Source organism: Nesoenas mayeri (genome assembly GCF_963082525.1).
Source record: "Nesoenas mayeri genome assembly, chromosome: 3".
Classification (NCBI taxonomy): Eukaryota; Metazoa; Chordata; class Aves; order Columbiformes; family Columbidae; genus Nesoenas; species Nesoenas mayeri.
The window spans coordinates 5,682,846-5,706,680 of NC_137544.1; the positions used below are offsets into that span (position 1 = coordinate 5,682,846).

Sequence of the window (23,835 nt, forward strand, 5' to 3'; positions counted from 1 at the left end):
AGGTTGCTCTGCGTGTTGCACTGCAAGGGATTTTGGGACCTGTTCTGCATGGTTTAGCTGATATATATAATCATTTTCACATGGAGGTATATGAATTTAATATGATCTTTGGTGTATATGAAGTTTTTGATCTCTTTTTTTCATTCCTGGGCAGGTTAATGAAACAATACTGAGACCCTTAAATGTGGAACCACCTCTGACAGACTTGCAGAAAAGCGAAGAGCTAATAAAGAAAGAGATGATTACTATGCTTCATTTTGATCTTTTACACCACCCGTTTGCAGAACAGCCTAGTAATAAGAAGGGGAAAGGCCCAGGGTTTGGAAGCAACAATGCAGAACATATGGCTTACTTGGAACAAAATCCTTATGAGAAGTTCTCCAAAGAGGATCTTAAGAAGGTGAGAGTTGTATGGCCTAATTACCAGTCACGTGATTAATGTCTCTTTATGTCGTGGTCCTGTAATCTTTCAAAAAAAGGCGGTTTCAAGCCTGCACAGAATTTAGTTGGGAGATCCTCAGGGGTTTGTATGAAGAGATGTAAGTATCATATAAATGCACGTTCTCTTTTTTGTGAGCTAATGTTAATCTAGGCACTCAACGGAATGATGAGATGTGGTATTTGTCCAAAGGTGCCGTCTTTTAGATACTACTTCGAATGTGTTGTGATTGCTTATCATTTGAAGTAAGGCAGGAGCTATAATACCCAGACAGTTACCAAGTTTACTTTTCTGTTTCTGGAAATTGATGTTAAACTGTTGAGATTTTTAACTAGGTGTGATATCCACCTTCTGCTACCTGTGTAGCTTGTTAATCCATAATTCCTAAGTATTTTTTCATAGCAGTGCAGACTAAATATGACAGTGATAGCCACCTTATAACTTGGAGCAGCAAATCAAGTTGTTTAATTATGCTTGTCAAGCTTGATCCAACAGAGCTGTGCTTGTGCACAGCCTGCTGGGCTGTGGCAACTGATTTTAAGGCCCACCTGGTTAAAAAGCACTGAATAGGCAGCATAGGTTGTTGCTGAATGACATAAATAGGTGATCTGGGCACTCTGTCCTGTTTAGCATTGTAATCCCAAATTAAATAGCAGTCCTATACCAAGGGTTCTGGTTTGGGTGGTTCATTTATTTAAGCAGCTGCCAAGTGACAGATAGTTCAGGCACACAGTGCTGTGGTTGGCTCTTTCAAAGAGTTTCACCTGTGAAGTTGTGCCAGTAAACTTTCACCATATGCTTACAGGAATAAAAATGAGTGAAAAGGGCAAAATCACGTGCCACCAAGTCACCTGTTTTAGGCCGACTCCTGCTATCTGAGACTCGCATCCCGACAATAGGTGTGGTATCTCTACACCTAAATCCCATATTATTTTATAGTGACTCTAAAGATACACAAGCAGATTTTAAATCCATCTCCTTGACTATATCTGACCAATGAATCAAGAGCCTAAAAAGAGAAACACTGAACAGTATGTGCTTCCAATTTATGTATAATAATTATACTTGAAGATTTCTAAGCAGAACAAGTTAAAGATGGAAAATACAGTTGGGTCATGAATTTCACTGCCCTGCCAGTGCCAGATTGTTCCCTTGAGAACATGCTCTGAGTGCTTTCTCTAGTTGTTTTGAAGTGCAACAAGAATTAGGTTTTCTGCCACTTAGAAACTATTACAGTGTCATAGTTTTTGTCTGGAAACTTCAGAGTCCCTGAAAGTTTTGTCTCCTATGTGATGGGCAGTTGTTTTTTGCTTCCTTGCTCCTGCTTGCTCTCTAACATAAGGTGTAATATTCCCTCTTTGTGTAAAATCAAACTCAAAACAGGAAGTTTTCCTATTTCTGGGCTCTCATCCGGGCCTTGTTTATGTTGCCTTATTTCTCCATTTGTTTTTAGAACATCTTCCTACTAAACTGTCTCCATAAAATGCTCCTTTCTTTTCCTAATGCGAAGTGGTGTTTTGGGAAGGATTAGCAGCGGTGCTACACATGGTGTGCTGAGGTCTTAAAGCTGTGGAACTGTTTTGGTGCCACAACTAGATAGGTTTAAGTAGCTCCTCCCATTGTACAAATAAAGGCTAATTGATAGTGAACCTTCATAATATTTAACTTTGTTAGGTGTAGTTGAAGTACCCCTGTGTTATCTGTCTTGACCATCGAGGGCAAGCTGGAATTATCTTACCTGGTGACACCTGAATTACTTCCTGGGAAATATGCTGTTATAAAGCATACGTCTGCTTGCAGCGAGACATCTGTGGCTGGTATAGAAATCTATGGCGCACATATAATATGTGCTCATAACCAACAAAGTCCAGATTGGCAAAGATATTTTAGTTTTTATTTACAAATAAAATTGGAAGGATCCAGGTGCCTATGTAGTTTAGTGGGCCAGGCTCTTTGGCAGGAATATTAAGATTTGTGAGAAAAACATGAATCTTTTCGGTTCACTGTTAAGTGACATTGTAAACTAACCTGGAAACAGCAGAATGCTCATATCTCACTAGTAGTTCTCTGTCAACAGAGCATATGTAAGTTAAAGTCAGAGTAGGATTTACTGCAAGGGAGCTTACACAGCTCACCCGTTAATGTCTGGAGTTGACTTTCCAGACTGTCTGGAGAAGGGCAAGCAAAAGGAAATGAAAAGTGGTTTTTGTTTCAGAACAGCTGCTTCTGTCTGTACTGTTCTCCCTCCCCTCACGGTCCTTGCTTTTATCTCTTCTGCAGCAAGATGAAATATCTAGCGGTGCCACAGCTTTCATTAGCTACAGCAGAGTGATGTCAGGTTGGGCCAAATTATATAAAATGAGGGATAGTTGCACTGTGAGTAGCCTTGTAGCCTGGGTTTCATTTATAGTCCACAGCATCTGTGTTAGATTTCATAGTTAGCTTAAACTGATGGTGAGCTTTTAGTATGAAAGGAGAAAAACTGCACCTATCAATTGTACACTGAAGGACTGGAAACAAGAGGCATTTTCTTCTGTTCTGCATATTATAACTTCAGTTTATTTCTCATCATTTCCAACAGGCACAGGATCTACTGGCACAAGAGATGGAAGTGGTAAGGCAAGGAATGGGGCATGGAGAGCTCTCAAGTGAAGCGTATAACCAGGTGTGGGAAGAATGTTACAGCCAAGTGTTATACCTGCCTGGACAGAACCGCTACACAAGAGCTAACTTGGCCAGCAAAAAAGACAGGATAGAGTCACTTGAAAAGAGGCTTGAGGTCAGTGCCACTTTTTTCTGCTTTTAGCACCTGCCTTTTTTTTTTTCATTATCTCGCCATGTGTTTTCTTTCTATTTTTTCTTTATTTTTTTTTCCTGTGTAAGTGTTACAGGTTACTCTAGAAATCATTCAGGTCTTTTGGTGAGATTCCTTTGAAAAGAGTGTTAAGGATTTCTCCTGAGGAGTTCATAGGTGTTCTCGAGGTGTTTAAATCACCTTCTCTCATCCTCTTCCATTTCTTTAAATGTCCCTGGAGTATTGCCACAGTCAGTTTCTCTTTTCAGTATTAACTGTAATGCTACTTATCTCACCCACTTCATTCTCAACTGGACAGAAGTTCAGGTTCTGCTCTCTATTAATTCCATGTTGATCAGATAACTGATCTTTCTAGTTTGGCACTTTGTCCCTGATAGTGGCTGGTATGAGATACTTCAGAGATAGATGCGTAAAAACATCCCAAAACTCTGTTCAAGTTCTCTTTACAACTTAAGATTTGGATTCTGATTATTGCCTATGGGAAGGTCCAAGTCATGCTGAATTCTTGCTAGACTGGCATCCTCTGCCAATTCCAGTGATTCCTTTCAAAAAAGAGAACAATGGATGTTTGTGAATTTGTTCCACTTTATCATGAAATAGTAGGTTTCCTTATGAGTGCATTTTAAACTAAAATTTTGAGTTTGCTGTTGTCTGTTTGCATAACTATTTTTTCCTGCAAGTGCAAAATGCCAGAGTTCAGATAGCAACATCTCACCCATGTGTCTGCATGTGGTTTGAGTACTATGGCAGGACACTGGTATTAGGGAATCAAGAATTGAAACTACATGTTTTTCTGCTGAGTTGCGGAGAACAGAGTTCTTCAGTGTCACCATGCTTGCAGCAGTTTGTTCAAAATGCAACAGCCATGGGCCTGAAATCCAGGTGGCATTAAGATTTGGTAAGATGTCCTGGGATTGAGAGTTGCGTGTGGTGAGGAAATCATTTGGGATACGGTGCACTAAGTAGAAGAAAGCAGTTCAGACCTTTTGGTGCTGATTTCTCTTAGAACTATAGAATCATTTTGGTTGGAAGAGACCCTCAGGATCGTCAGGTCCAACCATAACCTAACACTGGCACTAAACCATGTCCCTAAGAACCTCATCTAAATGCCTTTTAAACCCCTCCAGGGATGATGACTCCACCATTTCCCTGGGCATCCTGTTCCAATGCCTGACAACCCTTTCTGTGAAGAATTTTTTCTTCCGATCTAAACCTCCCCTGGCACAACTTGAGGCCATTTCCTCTCATCCTATCACTTGTTACTTGGGAGAAGAGACCAATACCCCCTATGTTACAACCTCCTTTCAGGCAGTTGTAGACAGTGATAACGTCTCCCCTCAGCCTCCTGTTCTCCAGGCTGAACAGCTCCAGTTGCCTCAGTTTCTCCTCATCAGACTTGTGCTCCAGGCTCCTTAGCAGCTTCGTCGCCTCCTTTGAACTCTCTCTAGTAGTTCAGTGCCCTTCTTATGATGAGGGGCCCAAAAGTGAACACAGGATTCAAGGTGAGGCCTCACCAGTGCCCAGTACAGTGGCACAGTTACTTAATCACTCTTGCTCTGTCCCTTCTCTAGAATTTCACCCAAACTCCCCAAATAAAACACCAAACCGTATACCTTTCATGATATAAAGTAAGCTGCTTTTAAATGGTTTCATCCCACAACACGTGTTTGTTCTGACTCCCAGTAAGTAATTAGCTGTTTTCCAGAATACCATTTTAGCCTAAAAGTCTCTCTGAATTATGCAGGCATGAGATTATTTTTTTTCCATGGTAAAAGAAAGTTGGTTTTTTTTTAAAAAAAGAAGTTATTCTGTATTTAACATCAACAGAGCTACTGTTCCTAGAAGTAATCCTCCTCAAACAGCTGCTACCACAGAAATAACACAAAAGAGGGCTAGAAAGGCTGAATTTTCACTCGATTTGCACACGTGACATACAGTGTGAATGTGTGTTTTGTAAAGTCTGTCAGACAAGGATGTCATCCAGGTGTAGATTACACAGTTATTAGTCAACCACTCGGTCCAGGAGCAGTTTCACCTGCTCGTAGTTGAGCGTTGATGCCAGAGCGCTTGTCATCCTGCGTCTCACCCAGCAGAGAGCACCATCGCCCTGCCCAACGCTCTCGCACGCTCCAACGCTCCGCTCTGCTTTCACAAAACCAGGGCGCTGTGCTGGCATCACACCACCAATCCGGGGGCTCTACCTAATTTGTACACAAACGCTTTTGGAATTTAAATACTTTACGCCCAAAACTGCATTAGGAGTGTGTTATGGAAGTTGCAAAGTCAAACAGTCGAAGTTGGGGAATGCACAGACAGCCCTAATTTGCCTGTGCATATGCATTATGAAACAGTCTTTAATTTCATTATTACAGCGTAGTTTTTCCATAGGCTCGTTTACTGCAGAGGGTAGATGGTATTTGCTTAATGGGTAGCTGTTGAATATTTGAATACTGAGGAAGTTCCATCTGAATATGAGGAAAAACATCTTTACTTTGAGGTGCCAGAGCCCTGGAACAGGCTGCCCAGAGAGGTTGTGGAGTCTCCTTCTCTGGAGACATTCAAACCCACCTGGACACATTCCTGTGTGATCTGCTCTGGTGAACCTGCTTTAGCAAGTGGGTTGGACTGGGTGGTCTCCAGAGGTCCCTTGCAAGCCCAACCATCCTGTGATTCTATGATTCCGTATTTAAGGGGTCAAAGTGCAAGTTCTGAGTTAGATTAGGTGATCTCCAGAGGTCCCTTCCAACCCCAACCGGTCTGTGATTTTATTTTCTTTTAAATTGCTCAGCGTGTGGCCCTGTTCCCTTGCATTGCACACTGTTTCTGCAGTCTAATTTGGTTACTTCTGGGTGGGCTTTCTTGTGCTGTTAATTTCTGTTCATCTCCTCCAAATATTTAAAGGAGTAGTTGGTGGTAGTGTGCTTATTAAGGATACTGAAGCAAAGAAAATAAGGTCAAGTAGAATCATAGAAGCATTTTGTTTGGAAGAGACCCTCAGGATCATTGAGTCCAACCAGAACCTAATTCTTGCACTAAACCATGTCCTTAAGAACCTCGTCTAAATGCATTTTAAGCCCCTCCAGGGATGGTGACTCCACTGCCCTGGGCAGCCTGTTCCAGTGCCTGACAACCCTTTTTTTTAAGAATTTTTTTCTAATATCCAATCTAAACCTCCCCTGGCGCAACTTGAGGCCATTTCCTCTCATCCTGTCACTTGCTACTTGGGAGAAGAGACCAACACATATCCATTCATCAAACTTCTCTTGCATTTGTTCGTTCTGTAAGTGCTTATTGCTCTGTAGTCACAAGACAGTCACCTAGGAAGCAAAATGCAAATCAGAGGTCTTGCCATAAAAAAAAAACAGTTGGATTTTGTTTGCTACCAACATTGCATGGGACTCCATGGAAGCCAGTTAAGAAAATCCAGCTACTGTGTCTACGATCAGTTGTTGCGATTGTGAGACTCCATGTCTCGCAAATGTTGCTACATCTACTCATATTATCTGGGAGCTTGGAGCGCTGCTGGGCAAAGCTGATTGTTTGGTGCATTTACGGTAAAGTGAGAGCGCAACCTTATGTACATGTCAAAAATATCACACACCCCAGGTCAGTGTGGCCCCTGGGGCCAGCAGAGCTGCTGTGCTCACAGCTGCAGGTGCAGTGATCGTTTGGCGCTGCCTTTCACAGCTCGCTGAGTGCAGGGCGACTCTGAAAAGTTACATTTGAGCTGAAAATCGCTCCCCAGTGTGTGCAAAATGCAGTTTAGTGCAGCGCTGCCTGACCTATTTAAAATGCCATTCCTAAAAGCAAGATATACAAATACGCTTTTCTAAGTATAGGTCACCAACTGAATCATTTTTGAAGTAATAAATAAAAAGCATAGCAGTGTAATGAACAAAGGAATATACAATGAAAAAAGCACAGCAATCTTTTTTTTTTCCTAACCCATTTTCAGCAATGGCAAAACCCACCTTCGTTTTACTGTTTTTCCAGGGAAAATTGAAAGCAATATCAGTTGAAATAGATATTTTAATGGGAAGTATCAGACAGCCTTAATGAAAAGCAGGGATATTAGCTCAGCTTTCAATACCCCAAGATACTTGCTTGTACTCTTGACTTCCTGTGAGAGAAGAATAGGAACTGTAAAAGAGAGTTTGCCAGCAACTGATGTTGGTCAGTTTTGGGTCTGCCTCTCCCCCTTCAAATTGCAGTCAGATCATTAGGAAAAGGCACAAGAGTTTAGTGATGTTTGCTGGAGGCAGCTGCACATGGGGCAGTCACTGTCGAATACTTCCATATGGGACTGCTAACACCATGCAGATCTGTGCAAAACCAGCAATTTCTTGTGCTGTCTTCATCGCTCGGAGATTACAGGGGGGATTGATGGTGTGGACAAACTGTTGTCTTGCTCTAATTGGCCTGTTTTCACTGTCGGAGTGATTTAGTGGTGGCAGCGTTGTGTATATGTCGACATGACATTCATCTTTCTGAAATGGATGGCGATATCACAAACAGATTTGCGCTGTTATTGATGGACTACAGGAGGTGAAGCAGAGCAGTTGCAAGAGCTTCTGTTTGGCTCCATATCCTGTCCAGGCACCAGTAAGGCACAAATCCACAGTAGTTTTAATACTGAAATATACTTCTATGTATTAGTAATACTTTTCATTTCTTTATTTTGAGAGTCTGGGACTCTTTGAATGTGTTACTTAATACTGCTAAAGAGTGTTACAACATTAGCATGTCAACTTTGAGAAAGTGGTAACATCCAGCTTTCTGTATTTACGAAGTTAGAAAATTTAAATCTAGTTACAGCATAAACATGGGTAAACTGGACAAAGGTTTGCTGGGCAGAGGGTTATAGCTGGAGCATTAAATTACCACGATGTAGAGGTGGTTTCCTTAATTTTTCCTGCTTGAAGAAGAACATAATTTCAATTTTAATACATAAGAGGTCAGGGTAAAGCAGCAGAGCATAGAGTGCACCAGGCCCTGTGTGCAGGGATGGGCTGTTACAGCCAGACAGGCTCTGCCTGCTGAGCCCAAACAGACCTCCATTCAAGTTTGTATGAGTATGTCTTTATAAAAAAATAATAATAAAAATTATAGCAATGTTTCAATTGAAAATAAGTAAATTGAGGGAGCAGCTCTGGCTGGTGTGAATGAGTCTGATTTAGACCAGCTAAGGGTTTGGCCTTGGCTGTGGCTTTATTCTTAAATTGGGAACCATCCCCTGGCCAGGATGGCTCCTGATGTGAGAAATGGTCTGGACTGGTGACTGTGGCAGAAAAAAGAGCGTGAGTATTGCCTCGTCTTTTTTGCTGCTCTTCGTAAAGGTGAGGATGCTTTTCTGTACTGTTGGATGAAGAGCTGCCCAAGCAGAGTTTCCTTGGGAGGAACTAGAGGAGCTTCAGGCTTTTTGTAGGAATCCCAAGGAGGGTGTTGATCTCTTCTCCCAGGCAGCAAGTGATAGGACAAGAAGAAATAGCCTCAAGTTGCACCAGGGGAGGTTTATATTGGATATTAGGAAAAAATTCTTTCCGGAAAGGCCTTTTGGGCATTGGAACAGGCTGCCCAGGGCAGTGGAGTCACCGTCCCTGGAGGGATTTAAAAGGTGTTTAGGTGAGGTTCTTAGGGACATGGTTTAGTGTGCCAGAGTTATTTAGGTTATGATTGGACTTGATGACTCCGAGGGTCTCTTCCGACTGAAATGATTGTATGATTATAGATGGAGTGTTTCAGGTCAGTGTAAGTGAATCTCTGGGGCTTCACTATGTGTCTGTTGTTCTTGTACTCCCTTCTCCTCTAAGCAATATATTTATAAAGAAAACCATTCCTACCTAGGGTGTATGTTACATGGAACCTTATCAGATGAAATGAGATAGAGGCATCTATTTAACAAGGTAGTTGCTTTACTTTGTAGTTAAAAACAGTCACTTGCTGCCAGCCTTACCTTTCCTTTGAAGGCGGTTCATAATGGTGGCTTGCGGCACACAAGTATTTTTATTAAAACTGTGGTAGTTAACATCGTAATTTCAGTTGATTGCTAAATTATAAACACTGCTGGAAGTCTACAAGGGAGGAAGCTCTAGTTACACCATGTAGTCAAAGCACAGTAAACTATTCTTTGCAATATCCAAGATACATATAATTTACCACACCAAAGTGTCCATTTTTGCTTTTGGTTGCAGCCCAAGCCCTGTGAATTAATTTATGTTGAAAACCAGTTGCTTAGCTGGAGTTTTATGGATTAAATGATACACTCTGCTGCAAAGTGTATCTCTTATTAGTTTATTGGAGATCGTATTTTAATTTCTTTCTAGTTTACATGGTTCTAAAGCTTGCAGTTTCTTTTGCATTTTCAGGTATGCTGTTACTGAGAAAACACCTGGAGAAAATACAAGAATTTATAAGCCTTGGAATAGCGAAATTACTCATAAAAATAAAATATGGCAGAATCCCTGAGGAATCTGCATTTATGCCTGCAGATATTCATTTGTACCACTGTATTGCCTTTGTGGAATACACTTTTTAAAATAATGTCTGTTGGGAATGTAGTTGGCACCAGAGGGTCACAGCTGAGGTTATCAGAGGTCTTCACTGTCAAGCTGTTGAGAATCCATTCGAGCTGTTTATGCAAAACCACTGTTGCAGTGTCTGATCTCTGCTTAACGTACGGTTGATTAATCGGAGTATGTGTATTTAGCGCAGCAGTTTTGGAGGTTATATACTGGGTAGCACAGATGTATGACAAGTCCTGTAGGAATTATCTTCACCTGTGTGTAAAAACACTTACTGTTTACTAGAATGGTTACCATGTGGTTTGTGCTACAGTCAGGGTGCTCTAATGTTTTAGCTTGTGCCAAAAAGGGTCAGTGTTACTTATTTTTATCCAGCTGCCACTTGCCTTTACCTCTGACCTTTTACCAGTGCTCTGTGGTAATCTGGATCAGTTCATTGAATTGACAGTAAGTTAATTATTTTTAGATTAAGCAGCAGACCCCTTTGCACAGTAGCTGGGTAGTAGACCAGCTTAGCTATAAGACATCACATCTTTGCTTGCAGAATTTTGGATTATTTGTGAGATCCACAATGAAGGTGAGCCATATTGCCAAGGATAACTTATGTCTACAGTAAGAAAAAACACGCCAGGGAAGATTAACAGATTTAGCCAGAAATCTTGTGTTTTCTTTCTAGTGCAGGTGAGTATTCCTTGCCTGTGTTTGAGCAAGTCTCGTGAATTCAGATTTGATACACCTTATTTTAGCCTCATAACTAGAACAAAGCTGCAGTTGCCTTAAGCTTCCCCTGGTTTTGGTAGAGATAAGGCAGCTCCTGAGGGCAACTTGGCCCATTTAGGAGTTGAATTTCCTTCTTGAGTTTCCTAGTTTGTTTGTTTGTTTGCTTGTCTGTGGTTGGTTTTTTATGTGTGTGTGGTTTTTTTCCTTTTATTACATAGCCATCTAGAGCACTTCAGATCAGTGAAACAAAACCAGGTCTTAATGTCTCCCTTGGTTCTTCTGTCACTGGAAAGGGAGTAACATCTGCCTTGTGGAGCTCTGTATAGTTTGTGAAGCACTTGTAAACCCGTGAATGAAAAATGCTATCTAAAACTGCTGAATCTTTAAATGCACTTGTTATACCTGGAAAGTAGTTGTCTTTTCCATTTACAGCTTGTTGAGTCAAGCTGGAGCTTTGTATCTCTGCATGTTAAAACTCTGAAAAAAACAAACCAATCCAAAACACATTGTTTACTGTCCTTTAGGTGAATCAACTTCTTATCTCCTTGGTTTTCCCCTCAAATTATATTTGCATTTAGCAGCTACACACCCCCCAACCCCTGCCCACCCCAAAACCTTCATCACGGTGAGCAGGAAGGAAAGCAGATCTAGTTTTATTCAAATCTAACCAACTTTTAAAGCAATGACATTTCCCAGAACACCGATTGAACAGCATTGGGGAACAGAACTAGATTTTTGCTGTTAAACAGTTATTTTCAGAAAAGAATCCTACTAATTTTTCACCAGTTCTCTTACTGTTGATTTACTTTGGGACCTTGGGAAGGAAGCAGATGAACATCATCAGTAAGAGAGTGCTTCATATTGAATTTCTTTCATCTTGCCTGTGAGTCTGAAATTCGTCTTCAAATTGGACCGTTGTGTTAGCCTTCTTTCTAGGGTCATAAGTGGCATGGCTAGATAACTCCTTTTTTGTGTAGAAAAAAGGATTTTTCTGCATGTCCTCAGTCCAGAATGTGCCGACACATTGGAAATGAGCAATTAAAAAGTTCATTAAACATAATCTTAGGCTGCATAGCAGTTACTTTTTGTTTGGCCGGTTGCTCATAGCCTGGTGGGAGGTTTTTTCCCCTCCATGTTTTCCTCCATTAGTGAAATCAGGTTTCATGTTTGGAAATACAGTTCATAATGGGAACTTATCTCCTTAAAGTTCAGCATTAACAAAGCTCTGCATTGCCAAAGGCCTTTGCACACCATCACTGTTGAAAATTGTGCTTGGATAGAGAAATGTATAAATGGATAGAGTCTGTTACTGGAAGCCACCTCTTTAGTGCCTGTCCTAACGTGAAGTAGTGTCAGAACCTGGGGATGTTGGGCCAGTGAGAGTTGCTGCTCACAAATTAACTTGCTTCATTTACACTTGTGTAATTTTAGCACTGGAATAGAGTGCTAGTGACTGCTGCAAGCTCATCGTGGGGCTTCTGCTACTGACTGAGAGGAAAAGAGGCTGTTTGCTAACTTACGGCATGAGCTTCCACAAGATTATTGCTTCTTTTCTGGAAGAGACCAGTCCAAGACCTCTGGGTTTGCAGTGATGGTTTGTGAAGGTAATTACACTGTGCTTGCTGCCATATGATCTCATATGGGAGGTGCTGGAGTCACCATCCCTGGAGGGGTTTAAAAGGCGTTTAGACGAGATTCTTAGGGACATGGGTTAGTGCTAGAGTTAGGTTATGGTTGGAGGGTCTCTTCCAGCCAAAATGATTCTATGATCGGACACAGCAGTAACCCATGTTTGCTTACACTTCAGCAAAGCCATTGACCTGAGGTAGTTGTTGCTGCCTGTGATCTATTACTGTATTTTTTCTTCTGTAGAGAGGTACAGAGTTTTCAGAAAAGCTTAGTAAAAATAAACTATTTGTTTTTAAACTGTGCTTTTCTGGATATGTTCCAACTGTGATTGTGATATATGGGTATCACCAATAATACTACTAGTCTTAGAAGCAATTCCCAAATAAAAATATTCCAAGAGGGCTTTAATGTCATCATTGCAGATCAGCAGTGGCTGTTAACTTATGCAGTAACTTTCTGGATTATTTTAGATCTAGGTAGTTGGATGGTATAAACTTCTGTGGGGACATTTGCTCTTGGTGTACCCTGTACTGTCTTTACTCAACAGTCCTACTAATTCCTGTTACGATATTTGACGGCAAGTAATCATAATTTCTGAAATAATGGTTGACATGGAGATTGCTCTTGGGTTATTAGTTTTGACTGTGAGTAGAGAGAACAGCCTTCTGCAGGTACCAATAAGTCGTAATCATATATGATCTACGTAACAAAGTACAATATAGGAGTTTATGTCAAGGCTTCCCTATTAAATTGGGGAAAGCTAGTTTTATATTCCCATGCAAACTTTGAACATTTAATATAGTTTCATTGGTGAAGTTGCAGTTGCATACCGGCAGTGCCGTCATTTGAGTATCACCTGTGACTGTATGTTTCTATGAAAAATTTGGTGTGATCCCAGTCAATTAGAATTAAACCCACTTAGTCATCTCTTGCAAGTTACTCACTGTCCCTTTTTGACTGCATAATGATCGTTTTGTCCCCTTGTTTATTCAGAAAACATCATCTTTGGGATCACAGCAGGGTGCTTGTTGTGTCAAGCCATGCAGTGATTTCAGCTGATTAGCTGAGCTAATGCTAATGCTGATGGCAGTTTGATAGACTCAGCCCGTATTGTTCTACACTGGCAATGCTTTTTTTTCTTCTTTGATAATAACCCCAAGCCTCAGTTTCCAGCAGAGTTAACTGTTACCCTTACTAACTCAGAGGTAAGATGCAGGCTCTACAGGGAATCCTAGAATGTCCCGAGTTGGACAGGACCCACAAGGATCATTGAGTCCAACTCCTGTCCCTGCACAGGACAACCCCACAGTTCACACCATGTGTCTGAGGACGTTGTCCAGTCTCTTCTTGAACACTGTCAGGCTTGGGGCCGTGACACCTCCCTGGGGAGCCTGTTCCAGTGTCCAGCACCCTCTGGGTGAAGAACCTTTTCCTCATGTCCAACCTGAACCTCCCCTGGCACATCTTCCTGCCATTCCCTCGGGTTCTGTCACTGGTTACCAGAGAGAAGAGCTCAGCGCTGCCCCTCCTCCTCCCCTTGTGAGGAAGCTGTGGCTGCCATGAGCTCTCCCCTCAGTCTCCTCTTTTCCAGGCTGAACAAACCAAGCGATTTTAGCTGCTCTTCATACGGCTTCCTCCCCAAACCCTTCACCAACTTTGTGTCCCTCTTCTGGACACTCTCCAGCAGCTTTATATCTTTTTTATGCTGTGGCACCCAGACCTGCACACAGTGCTCCAGGTGAGGCTGCCCCAGTGCAGAGCGGAGTGGGGCAGTCACCTCCCTGCTCGGCTGGCGATGCTGTGCTGGATGCTCCCAGGACACGGGTGCCTCTTGGCTGCCAGGGACACTGTTGGCTCATGTTCAGTTTACCGTCAACCAGAACCCCCAGATCCCTCTCCACAGAGCTGCTTTCCAGCATCTCATCTCCCAGTCTGTATCTACAGCCAGGGTTGCCGTGTCCCGGTTGCAAAATCTGGTACTTGGTCTTGTTGAACTGAGTTTTGCCTGGTCAAACTGTCGACAGATTAAACTGTTTCAAGCCAAAAAATAGAGAATTCTGTCCAAGAGCACAGAAGTGGAAAAATAATTTTAAGTACAGTAATTAATGAATTATTGTTTAAAAACATGTTGTTGTAGAGTGCACCATCAAGCTTGAAAAGGCAGATCACCTAAATGCCCTGATGTTACGGTCATTGTTTTCCCTGGGGTGGTTTGAACTGGTGAAACCAGTTTGGTGTATTCTGGTGTTGAGCAGAAGGCTGATATCTCCATGTGCATTTGTCTCCTTCCAGCTGCTCTGGCAGACTGAGCCAAAATGAGGCAAGTTCACAAACCCTGCTATTTAAATGAAGTTAATCCAGGTCCTGCCAACAGAATTGAGTATGAGAGAGACACCTGTAGGTCTGAGGTGAGGAAAGAAGTTTTAGTAATATTTGGAGTAGGCCTCTATAGGTTCCAAGAGTAACCTGTTCAGCCAGCATAGCTAAAGCTGGCAGAGGATTTCCCTGCATAAGCTAAACAGCTTTATGATGATCTGTTGATTCTCCAAGGTCATGGAACAAGTTGGCTTAATTTTGACTGTGGCTCTGGTAAGAACATATAGCAGGTTTTCTTCTGTGTTTTTTATCCATCAGGCATGATTAAGAAGATGAATTAGAAGACATGAGTGTTTAATGCTGTTTAGGGACTACCAGAAGCTCCACATTTAATGGAAGGAAACCAAAACAGTACAGGGGAAAACAGCCATTTGAACTGAGGAGGGATGTCCTTAGTAGACATAATGAGATGAGGAATTGTGAAAATGCAATTTTTAAAGGTGCTTGAACCCCTCCTTCTTCAGGGTCAGATTTTCTTAAGTCTTTCCTGGTGTATATTTGTTCTCATGAGCAATCTTGCCCTGTTCTCTGTTGTCCTTAGTTAAACCTTACAGCTGACCTCTTATCTAAAATTTCCTTGCCAAATTTAAATCTATCTTCCTTTCTGAGTGGTCATAAGAACAGGCTAATTGTTCACAATGGTCTTTGGAATATTTAAAACATGTTGCTATGTCTTCATTTTCTCTATTTTTGTTAGATGGAGAAAACAAACAAAACCCCTGTTCTTTCAGTCAGCCTCCGTTTTCTAGATCACGTTTTATAAATCTCTGATTGTGTCTGTTGCTTTGTTTTGGTTTCTCTTCTTTGGATCTCTAGTGTAGTATTTGAAACTGAACTCTACTATGCATGAGGAAAGGCTTTTACATAAAAAATTTGGGATGGGATGAGGCTCTCACACTTGCCATAACATCACGTATCATTTTACCCCACGTCTGTACACGCTGTTCTCATTTCACCGTAGCTGGTGCAGAAGTCAGTGGAACCAAAGGCAGCCAAGGACCAGTACAAAATAAATAAGTGAAGAAATCCTTCAAATGTCTTTACATTTTCTGCTGGGTTTAGGAGGGAAATGGCTGTCAGATTTTACTGAAATCTATTTCTTAGCTTTAAGCAAATAATGTAGACTACTGTTTAAACACTCCTCTTCATAACTGCTTGCAATTTTTAGCTTGGTATCTGAGCCTTAAAATTTTACGAAGCTTGAACTAGAATTATATGCAGTTGTTGGCTGTCGTGCAACAGTCAGCAATTTTTAATAAATAGTGTTTGTTACAAAAGCTGAGACCTCCTTTTGACCTTTTCATAGTAGGTCCTAAAATATTGTAGTTGGGAGGGAGGAGGAAAGGTGGTGAGTGTTCACATTTCTCTCTATAAGCAGAGAAGGAAGAAAGGGCTGTTATTTCTGGGTTGAGATACTTGTGGGACCTTTTTCCTCTTATTTTTCTTTTTACAGAAGTGAGTCCTGTAATAATCCAAGATAGACAAGAAAATGAGTAGAAAAGCAAGGGCTGAATAGCAGCATACAACCTGAGGAGCTCTAGTAGTTAAACTAGTAGAATCTATATCCAGAACAACTCAGAAATATTAAGTCCAGTTCGCATTGTCTGAAACCAACTGAAGTGGTGTTAGGGAGTAGTAAGATGATTAAAAAATAAGTAGTAAAAATAGTAAAAGTGTGAGACTAATCCACCAATGCCACTGCTACTGGTGATATTTAGAGCATGCAGGTATTTCAGGACTTCTGGCCACGATGCCCTGATCCAGTCTCTTTTCTGTACGTTGGAGATAGCGCTTATAGCTGTATTTGATGTCTTCACGTACTCAGTGTTTAACATGTTATTAGAAAATCAGTTTGTTGACAGATCTTCACTCAGGATAACACAATAGTAGAACTTTTCTAAATGGTCTATTTTAACCTGTTCTAGAAAAGTGATGTTCCGGCTGAAGTTTCATTTCACACCAAGTGTACTCTACCTCTTGTGTAATGCTGGGGAGCAACGTGGGACAACTGATCTCTGTTATGTCAGACAAAATTCTGTTTGCCTATGCATCAATCTATTCCATGATCTCTAAATGTCAGTGGCTCTCAACACACATTTTTCGTCCAAGAAACAGTAATTGGAAAATAGTTCATTTACCACACAGCTGTATTTCTTGTTGCAGTAATACCATATTATTTACCAGTGAAGACATTTAAAGCTTTCATACTTTTCCATCAGAGAGTATCCTCACAAATCCCTAATCTATTTATTTAATTTTCTCTAGATTTATATAAATATTGGAAAAGAGGCGCCTTTCTGTATGCTTAAAGCACCTTGGGCATAGCTTAAGTCTACACTGCAAACAGAATCTGAAAAGTGCAGCAGTCTGCATCTGTCTCCCCAGGAGCAAACTAGACAGCTCAGTCAAATTTCTCTTTCACTCCCCCATTAACAGTTTTCTCCCTTGACCATTCACTTTGTTTATCTCTGCACCACCCCCTAAAACTGTTTTAAATGAATGAATAGATTGTTAAGGAGTAGGGCATTTTACAGAAGCGTACAGCTGTATAATACAGTGTATTTTAATAAAGTTGGATGGTTGAAAGTTTGATAAATGCACTGTGTGATTGTTTGGTACATAAGGTAGAATCATAGAAGCATTTTGATTGGAAAAGACCTTTAAGATCATCAAGTCCAGCCAAATTGTGATGGCTGCTCTAGTCTAGTCTAGTCTGACTGTAGTTACCACTGTAAAGAACAGATCAGAAGGTAGTTCCTTCCCGATGGAGTTTAGTTTTGGTGGTTAAAGATGTTATCTTGGGTAATTGTGAGGTTCAAAGCAGTTAAAATCATCTACTTTTTGGTTAATCGGTGGTAATTCCTTTGTATGTAAGAACTGTGGAGTTGTCATATGCAGAGACAGGAGTTGGACTTGATGATCCTTGTGGGTCCCTTCCAACTCAGGACATTCTATGATTCTAACAATCACCAGCAAAGCTTTGATTTGTAAAGGAATGAGGCAAGGATAGGTGAGTTAACCCCTGTGGTTCTGAGTTAGGCTTTTATATTTTAACACTTGAGAAATTTACACATTTTTCTTCATCTTTGCACTAATGTATCTTTTAACAGTAGCAAAAATCAAAATCTGAGAAGCCTGATCCGTTCTTTGTTGAATTTGGCATCTTTGACACAACATTTTCGGAAAAAAAGGGTGTTCTTTTATTTTTTTAAAGGAAGTAGCATAGAAAATTAAACAACCAGGAAATCCATATGTCCATATTTAGAGTTGTGAAATGCTATACCTCTGCACAATTTTGTTCAGTGGTATATTCCTGTGTTGTTTGTTGGTTTGCAATTCAGTGTTAAAGATTTATTTGATGCTATTGCCTTTGCTATTTATAACATGTTAACATCATTATGCTTGTTTATTTGTGTTTTGTAACTTGTGTCACTTGACCATTGATGGATTATGTCTGGATTATGGGTTTAGAGGACTGACCTTGACAATTTTGGGGAAACTACAACATCTAAATCCAAGGCAGACCAGGTAGCACTTACTGGAATGACAGAGGGAAGAGAGATTCACCAATTGCTTTGTGGTTTTGATACCACATTTCAATCTCATCGCTTTGTCTCATCTGTTGCATACACTATTGCATTGTAAATTGTGAGATTTTGCTTCTGGCTTTTGTCTCTTACACAGGGACCTGATTAATTTTCCTATCTCAGTATTTGTCTGCCAGCTAAAGATAATCTTACCTTATTGCTTTGAGATCCATAAGGGAAAAGCTCTGCACAAAAGAAGCGTTACTGGAGAGCTCCAGGATTTTGGTTTGGAGTTAGGAGGGAGTAGTGTTGCAGCATTATAGAGATTTAGTAAAACTAAATGGGTGATCTTATGGATGGTGAGATTATTTTAAGACTAAACCAATTTCACTTATTGCAGTCTCATACGCACGTGCTTATTAACATTAAGACATAATCATAAAAAGGCTTGGGTCAGAAGGGACCTTTTGAGGTCATCTAGTCCAACCCCCCTGCCATGGACAGGTGCGTCTTTCACTAGATGAAGTTGCTTAAAGCCACATCCAACCTGGCCTTGAACTCTTAATCAAGTAATCTGTCTAGCGTTCAGCCACTGAGGCATTGGAGTCCAAGCGGTCTTTCTCGGATGTTTTATGACGACACCACATGTTGAGTTGTCATCATGACACCTGGGTTCTTCTCAGGACCATGTTTTGTTTTCGTTTTGGAGGGAGATTTTTGGGTTTGCATTTCACACCTTTTAGAAGCAGACAGTAGTTGGTGTCATCATCCTTTCCCACCTCTGTGAGTTATCAGGATTTAGTCTTAGTCCTTTGTCTCCTGATCTGGCTGTCCTGAGAATGTGCATAGTGGTAAGATTTAGCTGTCATTCTAATAGTCCTTCTGCTGTTCCTTGCAGTGCCTCCATGCCCCCTCGTTGCCATTCATTTACCACTCAGACCAGTCTAAATGTTTTAATTATGGTCCTCTGCAAGAGAGACTCAGAGCTGCCTTAACATTCCGAATTGCTTTTTTATTTTACAGAACGTGATTTAGATGAATCCTGTAAGGGTAGGTGGTAGGTGGTAGGTGGAAGGACTGCAGGATGTGGCTGGTTTTTCAGAATAAGAATGTAATTTTTAAATGGAGGAACATAATATCTTTATTTAGGTTTCCTTTACTAAGGCAGAGAACATCTCCTGTGTAAGTGGGAGGTGACATAGCGTGTATCGTCTGACTTGGCTGCTTACTCAGCTTAACAACTGCAATAATTCCTGTCCATGAAGCCGTGCTCATATGTTGTGTCGTCACCCCCTGTTTTGACTAGTGGACTTCACCCTGGAATAGTGCTTACATTGTAGATGTTTTAATCCAGAAATTGAGGTCGTTGTAAAATGTACAACATCATTTGTTAGTAGAAATCAAGTCACTCAATCAGCTCCATACAGTTCCACAGATTTCTCTTCACTGCTTTTTTTTTTGGTCCCTCTTGACTTGAGTTCTGGATAAATAGAATGATTATTGGTTTCCTTCTGACAGATAAACAGAGGACACATGACAACTGAAGCAAAGAGGGCTGCCAAGATGGAGAAGAAGCTGAAGATCTTGCTCGGTGGTTATCAGTCTCGAGCGATGGGCCTCATCAAACAACTGAATGATTTATGGGACCAGATCGAACAGGCACATCTGGAGCTACGTACTTTTGAGGAGCTGAAGAAACATGAAGATGCTGCAATCCCACGGAGACTGGAGGTGAGATTCCTGAGTGTGATACCTTAGGTCAAATACAAGCACTTAGTGGAAAATGATGTTTTTTCAATGCCTGGGCTCTGAGGTTCACAGCCTGAGTTGGTAGAAGTTTTTAATGGTCTATTTAAATTACGCTTCTGGCTGTTACCAGACTCTTCTGCCATTCACATCAATGTCAAAGATTCTGTGACATATTACAAGATAGGACTAATCTACTAGTGTGTTTTGTAAGTTTGTTTCTATTTTATTTCCTCATGTGGTTTATTTTATTAGACTTCTGCAATGCGTATCAGCAGGAGTTCAATATCTATCTTAATTTGACTCATTTTGGTTTTAATTACTGTTAGAACATAGGGTAGATCTGAAACTTGTGTAAAGCCTCCTGCTTCCTTTAAAGTCAGTGGACCAAATGCCAGTATATGCTCCAGGAGGTTCTTCTTTCCTTTGACGTTTCAATTCCTCCCTGAAGCTGTATTGTTGTTGTCAGACTTGCACATGGTTGGACTTGTATAAATCTTGACTTGAGTTCTGGATAGATAGAATGATTATTGGTTTCCTTCTGACAGATAAACAGAGGACACATGACAACTGTACAATAACCCCATTTCAGTACAGGCTTTCCACATAGTTCTCAGTTGCAGAAGCTGAGAGGTGCTGTATAGTTTAGAATCATAGAATCATTTTGGTTGGAAGACACCATTAACATGATACAGTCCAACCATAAACTAACTCTAGCACTAAACCATGTCCCTATGACCCTCATCTACACGTCTTTAAACCCCTCCAGGAATGGTGACTCCACCACATCCCTGGGCAGCCTGTTCCAACACCTGAAAACCCTTTCTGTGAAGAATTTTTTCCTAATATCCAATCTAAACCTCTCCTGGTGCAACTTGAGGCCATGTTCTCTCATCCTCTCACTTGTTACTTGGGAGAAGACACCAACACCCTCCATGCTTCAGCCTTACAGAATCACAGAATGTTAGGGCTTGGAAGGGACCTCAAAAGATCAACTAGTCCAACCCTCCCGCCGGAGCAGGAACGCCCAGATGAGGTTACACAGGAAGGTATCCAGGCAGGTTTGAATGTTTGCAGAGAAGGAGACTCCACAACCTCCCTGGGCAGCCTGGTCCAGGCTCTGGCACCCTCACTGAGAAGAAATTTCTTCTCAAATTTAAGTGGAACCTCCTGTGTTCCAGTTTGTACCCATTGCCCCTTGTCCTATCACTGGTTGTCACCAAGAAGAGCCTGGCTCCATCTTCTTGACACTCACCCTTGACATATTTATAAACATTAATGAGATCACCCCTCAGTCTCCTCCAAACTAGAGACCCAGCTCCCTCAGCCTTTCCTCATAAGGGAGATGCTCCACTCCCTTCATCATCTTTGTTGCCCTGCGCTGGACTCTCTGCAGCAGTTCCCTGTCCTTCTGGAACTGAGGGGCCCAGAACTGGGCACAATATTCCAGATGTGGTCTCACCAGGGCAGAGTAGAGGGGCAGGAGAACCAACCCCTTCTAATACACTTCAGGATGCCTTTGGCCTTCCTGGCCACAAGGGCCCAGTGCTGGCTCATGGTCATCCTGCTGTCCACCAGGACTCCCAGGTCCCTTTTCCCTACACTGCTCTTTAATAGGTCATTCCCCTTTCAGGCAGTTGCAGAGAGGGATAAGGTCTCCCCTCAGCTCCTGTTCTCCAGCTGAACCCTGCAGGTCCCTCTGCCACTCTCATCACACTTGTGGTCCAGCCCCTTCCCCAGCTCTGTTCCCTTCTCTCAACTCACTCCAGCACCTCAAGGGCTTTCTTGTCATGAGGGGCCCAAAAATGACCCGAGGATTTGAGATTTGGCCTCACCAGTGCTAAGAACAGTGCAACAGTCACTACCCAGGTCCTCCTGGCCACACTATTCCTGATGCAAGCCAGGATGCTGTTGGCCTTTTTGGCCACCTGGGCACACACTGGCTCATGTTCAGCCACCAACACCCCCAGCTCCTTTTCTGCCAGGCATCTTTCCAGCCACTCTTCCCCAAGCCTGTAGCGCTGCCTGGGGTTGTGACCCAAGCACAGGACCCATTTTGAGCCATCTTCAGATCTCAGGCCCTTTGCCTGCAGTCCTTTTGCTGGTGAACAACATGTGCTCGTGTGATCTGGCCCATTGCTCCTGAACACCACTACCTGCCTTACTGGCCTCTAACTGGTTGGCACAGCCTTGAGGGGAAAGATGTCTCTTTCTCTTAAGCAGCCTTAACTTCAGCATGGAACTAGCAGAAACAAGTACACTGAGATACCTGAATACAGTGTCTTGGAGCCACTGTTCTTAGTTTAAGTACATCCAGGATATTCTTCTCTCCTTTATTCAGTTAACAAGACAACCCTCAGCCAGTGCCGGACTTGCTTTCTAAGAAATAGTCATCTGAACACAATTTTTATTTCCAATTTTCTTTTCCAGGAGAGAAGGTTCCATTGAGTCTCAAATCTTTTCAATGACTTAATGTAGAAAAGATAAAATGTATCAGTTCTTAAAACTGATTTTGTGTCTCTAAGTTCTGACAGATGTCTTTACAAACTCAGAAGCGATGGATAGATTTAGTGAAAGTTAACAGTAAAAATGTGTTCAATAGCTTGATAACTGTTAGTAGCACCTGTTTTTAGTAAATGGCACTTTACTGAGAGCTAATCCTCAGAATACATTTACTGTGTCTTGTGATACAAGAGTGAAGGCAGATGTGGAAGCCTTTGTTGCAAGATGCTGAGTTAATTAGGAAGCTTACAAAAATAGGTTTTGAACAAACTCATTGAAGAAGAATCCATGGCTAACTGTTAAATACAGTGCACTGCTTGTGACAGGCTTCCAATTTGAAATCTCTCTGTTTGGAGCATCTTGTATTAACTACTCTCAGAACCAGCGTAAGATACCTGATCTCTGAAATAAGATAACAGTGATTCTTGATACGCCACATCAACTGCTGTTTTGCATTTATATTTAAAATAAGGAATTTCAGCAGTCTGCTGTCTCAGCTCTGACTCCTTCCTCTGAAGGAAGTAAAATAAAACCTTTGCTAAAGATAGACATATATAACCTTTGCTAAAGATGTTCATGGGTGTGACTATAGGAAGAACTGACTGGTTGCTTAATTCTGTTTCCCTTTCAGTGTCTGAAGGAAGATGTGCAGCGGCAGCAGGAGAGAGAAAAGGAGCTCCAGCAGAGATTTGCTGACTTCATGTTGGATAAAGAGACTTTTCAAGCGAAGTATTAAAGCACAAAATTCCATTTGTCGCTGATGTAATATTTTTAAAGTGTACAGATACTTCTCCAGCAGCTATTGCCATCAGTTGCAGAAATCAAGTGTAGTCTGCTGTTTGCATCTTGTCAAGTTTTTGTTCTTTTGATGAATTTTTCCAAATGCTCTAGGTATGAATGGCTTTGTCAAATATTAAAAATTGCATTGAAATGTCCGAAATTTTATTAAAAGAAAAAAAATCAGTCTGGTATGATTTTATCCATGTCTTCATTTGCTAGGATTATCACATTATTCCTAGTGATTTATGTGTCTTAAGTCCTGTAAGATACATGCCTGCAGAATAATGTCTTTTGAATAAACCTGGAATGTTAAAAAATAATTAAGAAATAAAATGCCTGTCTTTTAACTAAAATGGAATCCTCCCCTATCCCTTATCCCCTCCCTGCCTGTGTTTCTGATAAATTATCTTTCTTCCCTTCCACTGCTGCTGCTTTTATTTTCCAAGACTGTAATTTGTGATGGGAAGGACCTGTGCAGGGTAATTGTCATCTCTGTAATACCATGTTCGTGATTCTTTTCAGTGTGTGTGACTAAACATTCTTCATTTACATCAAGATGTTCAGATGGTCATACTGGCAGTAAATATAACTTCACCATGCTGAAACATGCTGGGTTGAAATTTTATAAAATCACCCAGTGTAGCCTTAACTGTTCCCATCGATTTCAGCAGAAAATACACCCTTTCATTTTCTCAGTACTAATGCTTTTAAAATAATCTCTGCACAACGCATCTTCCCTCCATCTGGTTGATGCACCTTTTCCTTTTGTACAGTGGGCTG

At 41.3% G+C, this 23,835-nt stretch overlaps 1 protein-coding gene across 1 annotated transcript in view; it reads left to right on the forward strand.

The window, feature by feature from the left end:
• CDC5L (cell division cycle 5 like) overlaps window positions 1–23,238 on the forward strand; it is a 38,712-nt gene extending 15,474 nt beyond the window's left edge. Inside the window, exons 13-16 of the mRNA XM_080341134.1 lie at window positions 155–400; window positions 3,021–3,218; window positions 19,546–19,758; window positions 22,907–23,238. Coding sequence (XP_080197260.1) covers window positions 155–400; window positions 3,021–3,218; window positions 19,546–19,758; window positions 22,907–23,011 — 762 coding nt within the window. The 3' untranslated portion in view covers window positions 23,012–23,238. The remainder of the gene's footprint in view (window positions 1–154; window positions 401–3,020; window positions 3,219–19,545; window positions 19,759–22,906) is intronic.
• Window positions 23,239–23,835: the final 597 nt, after the last annotated feature.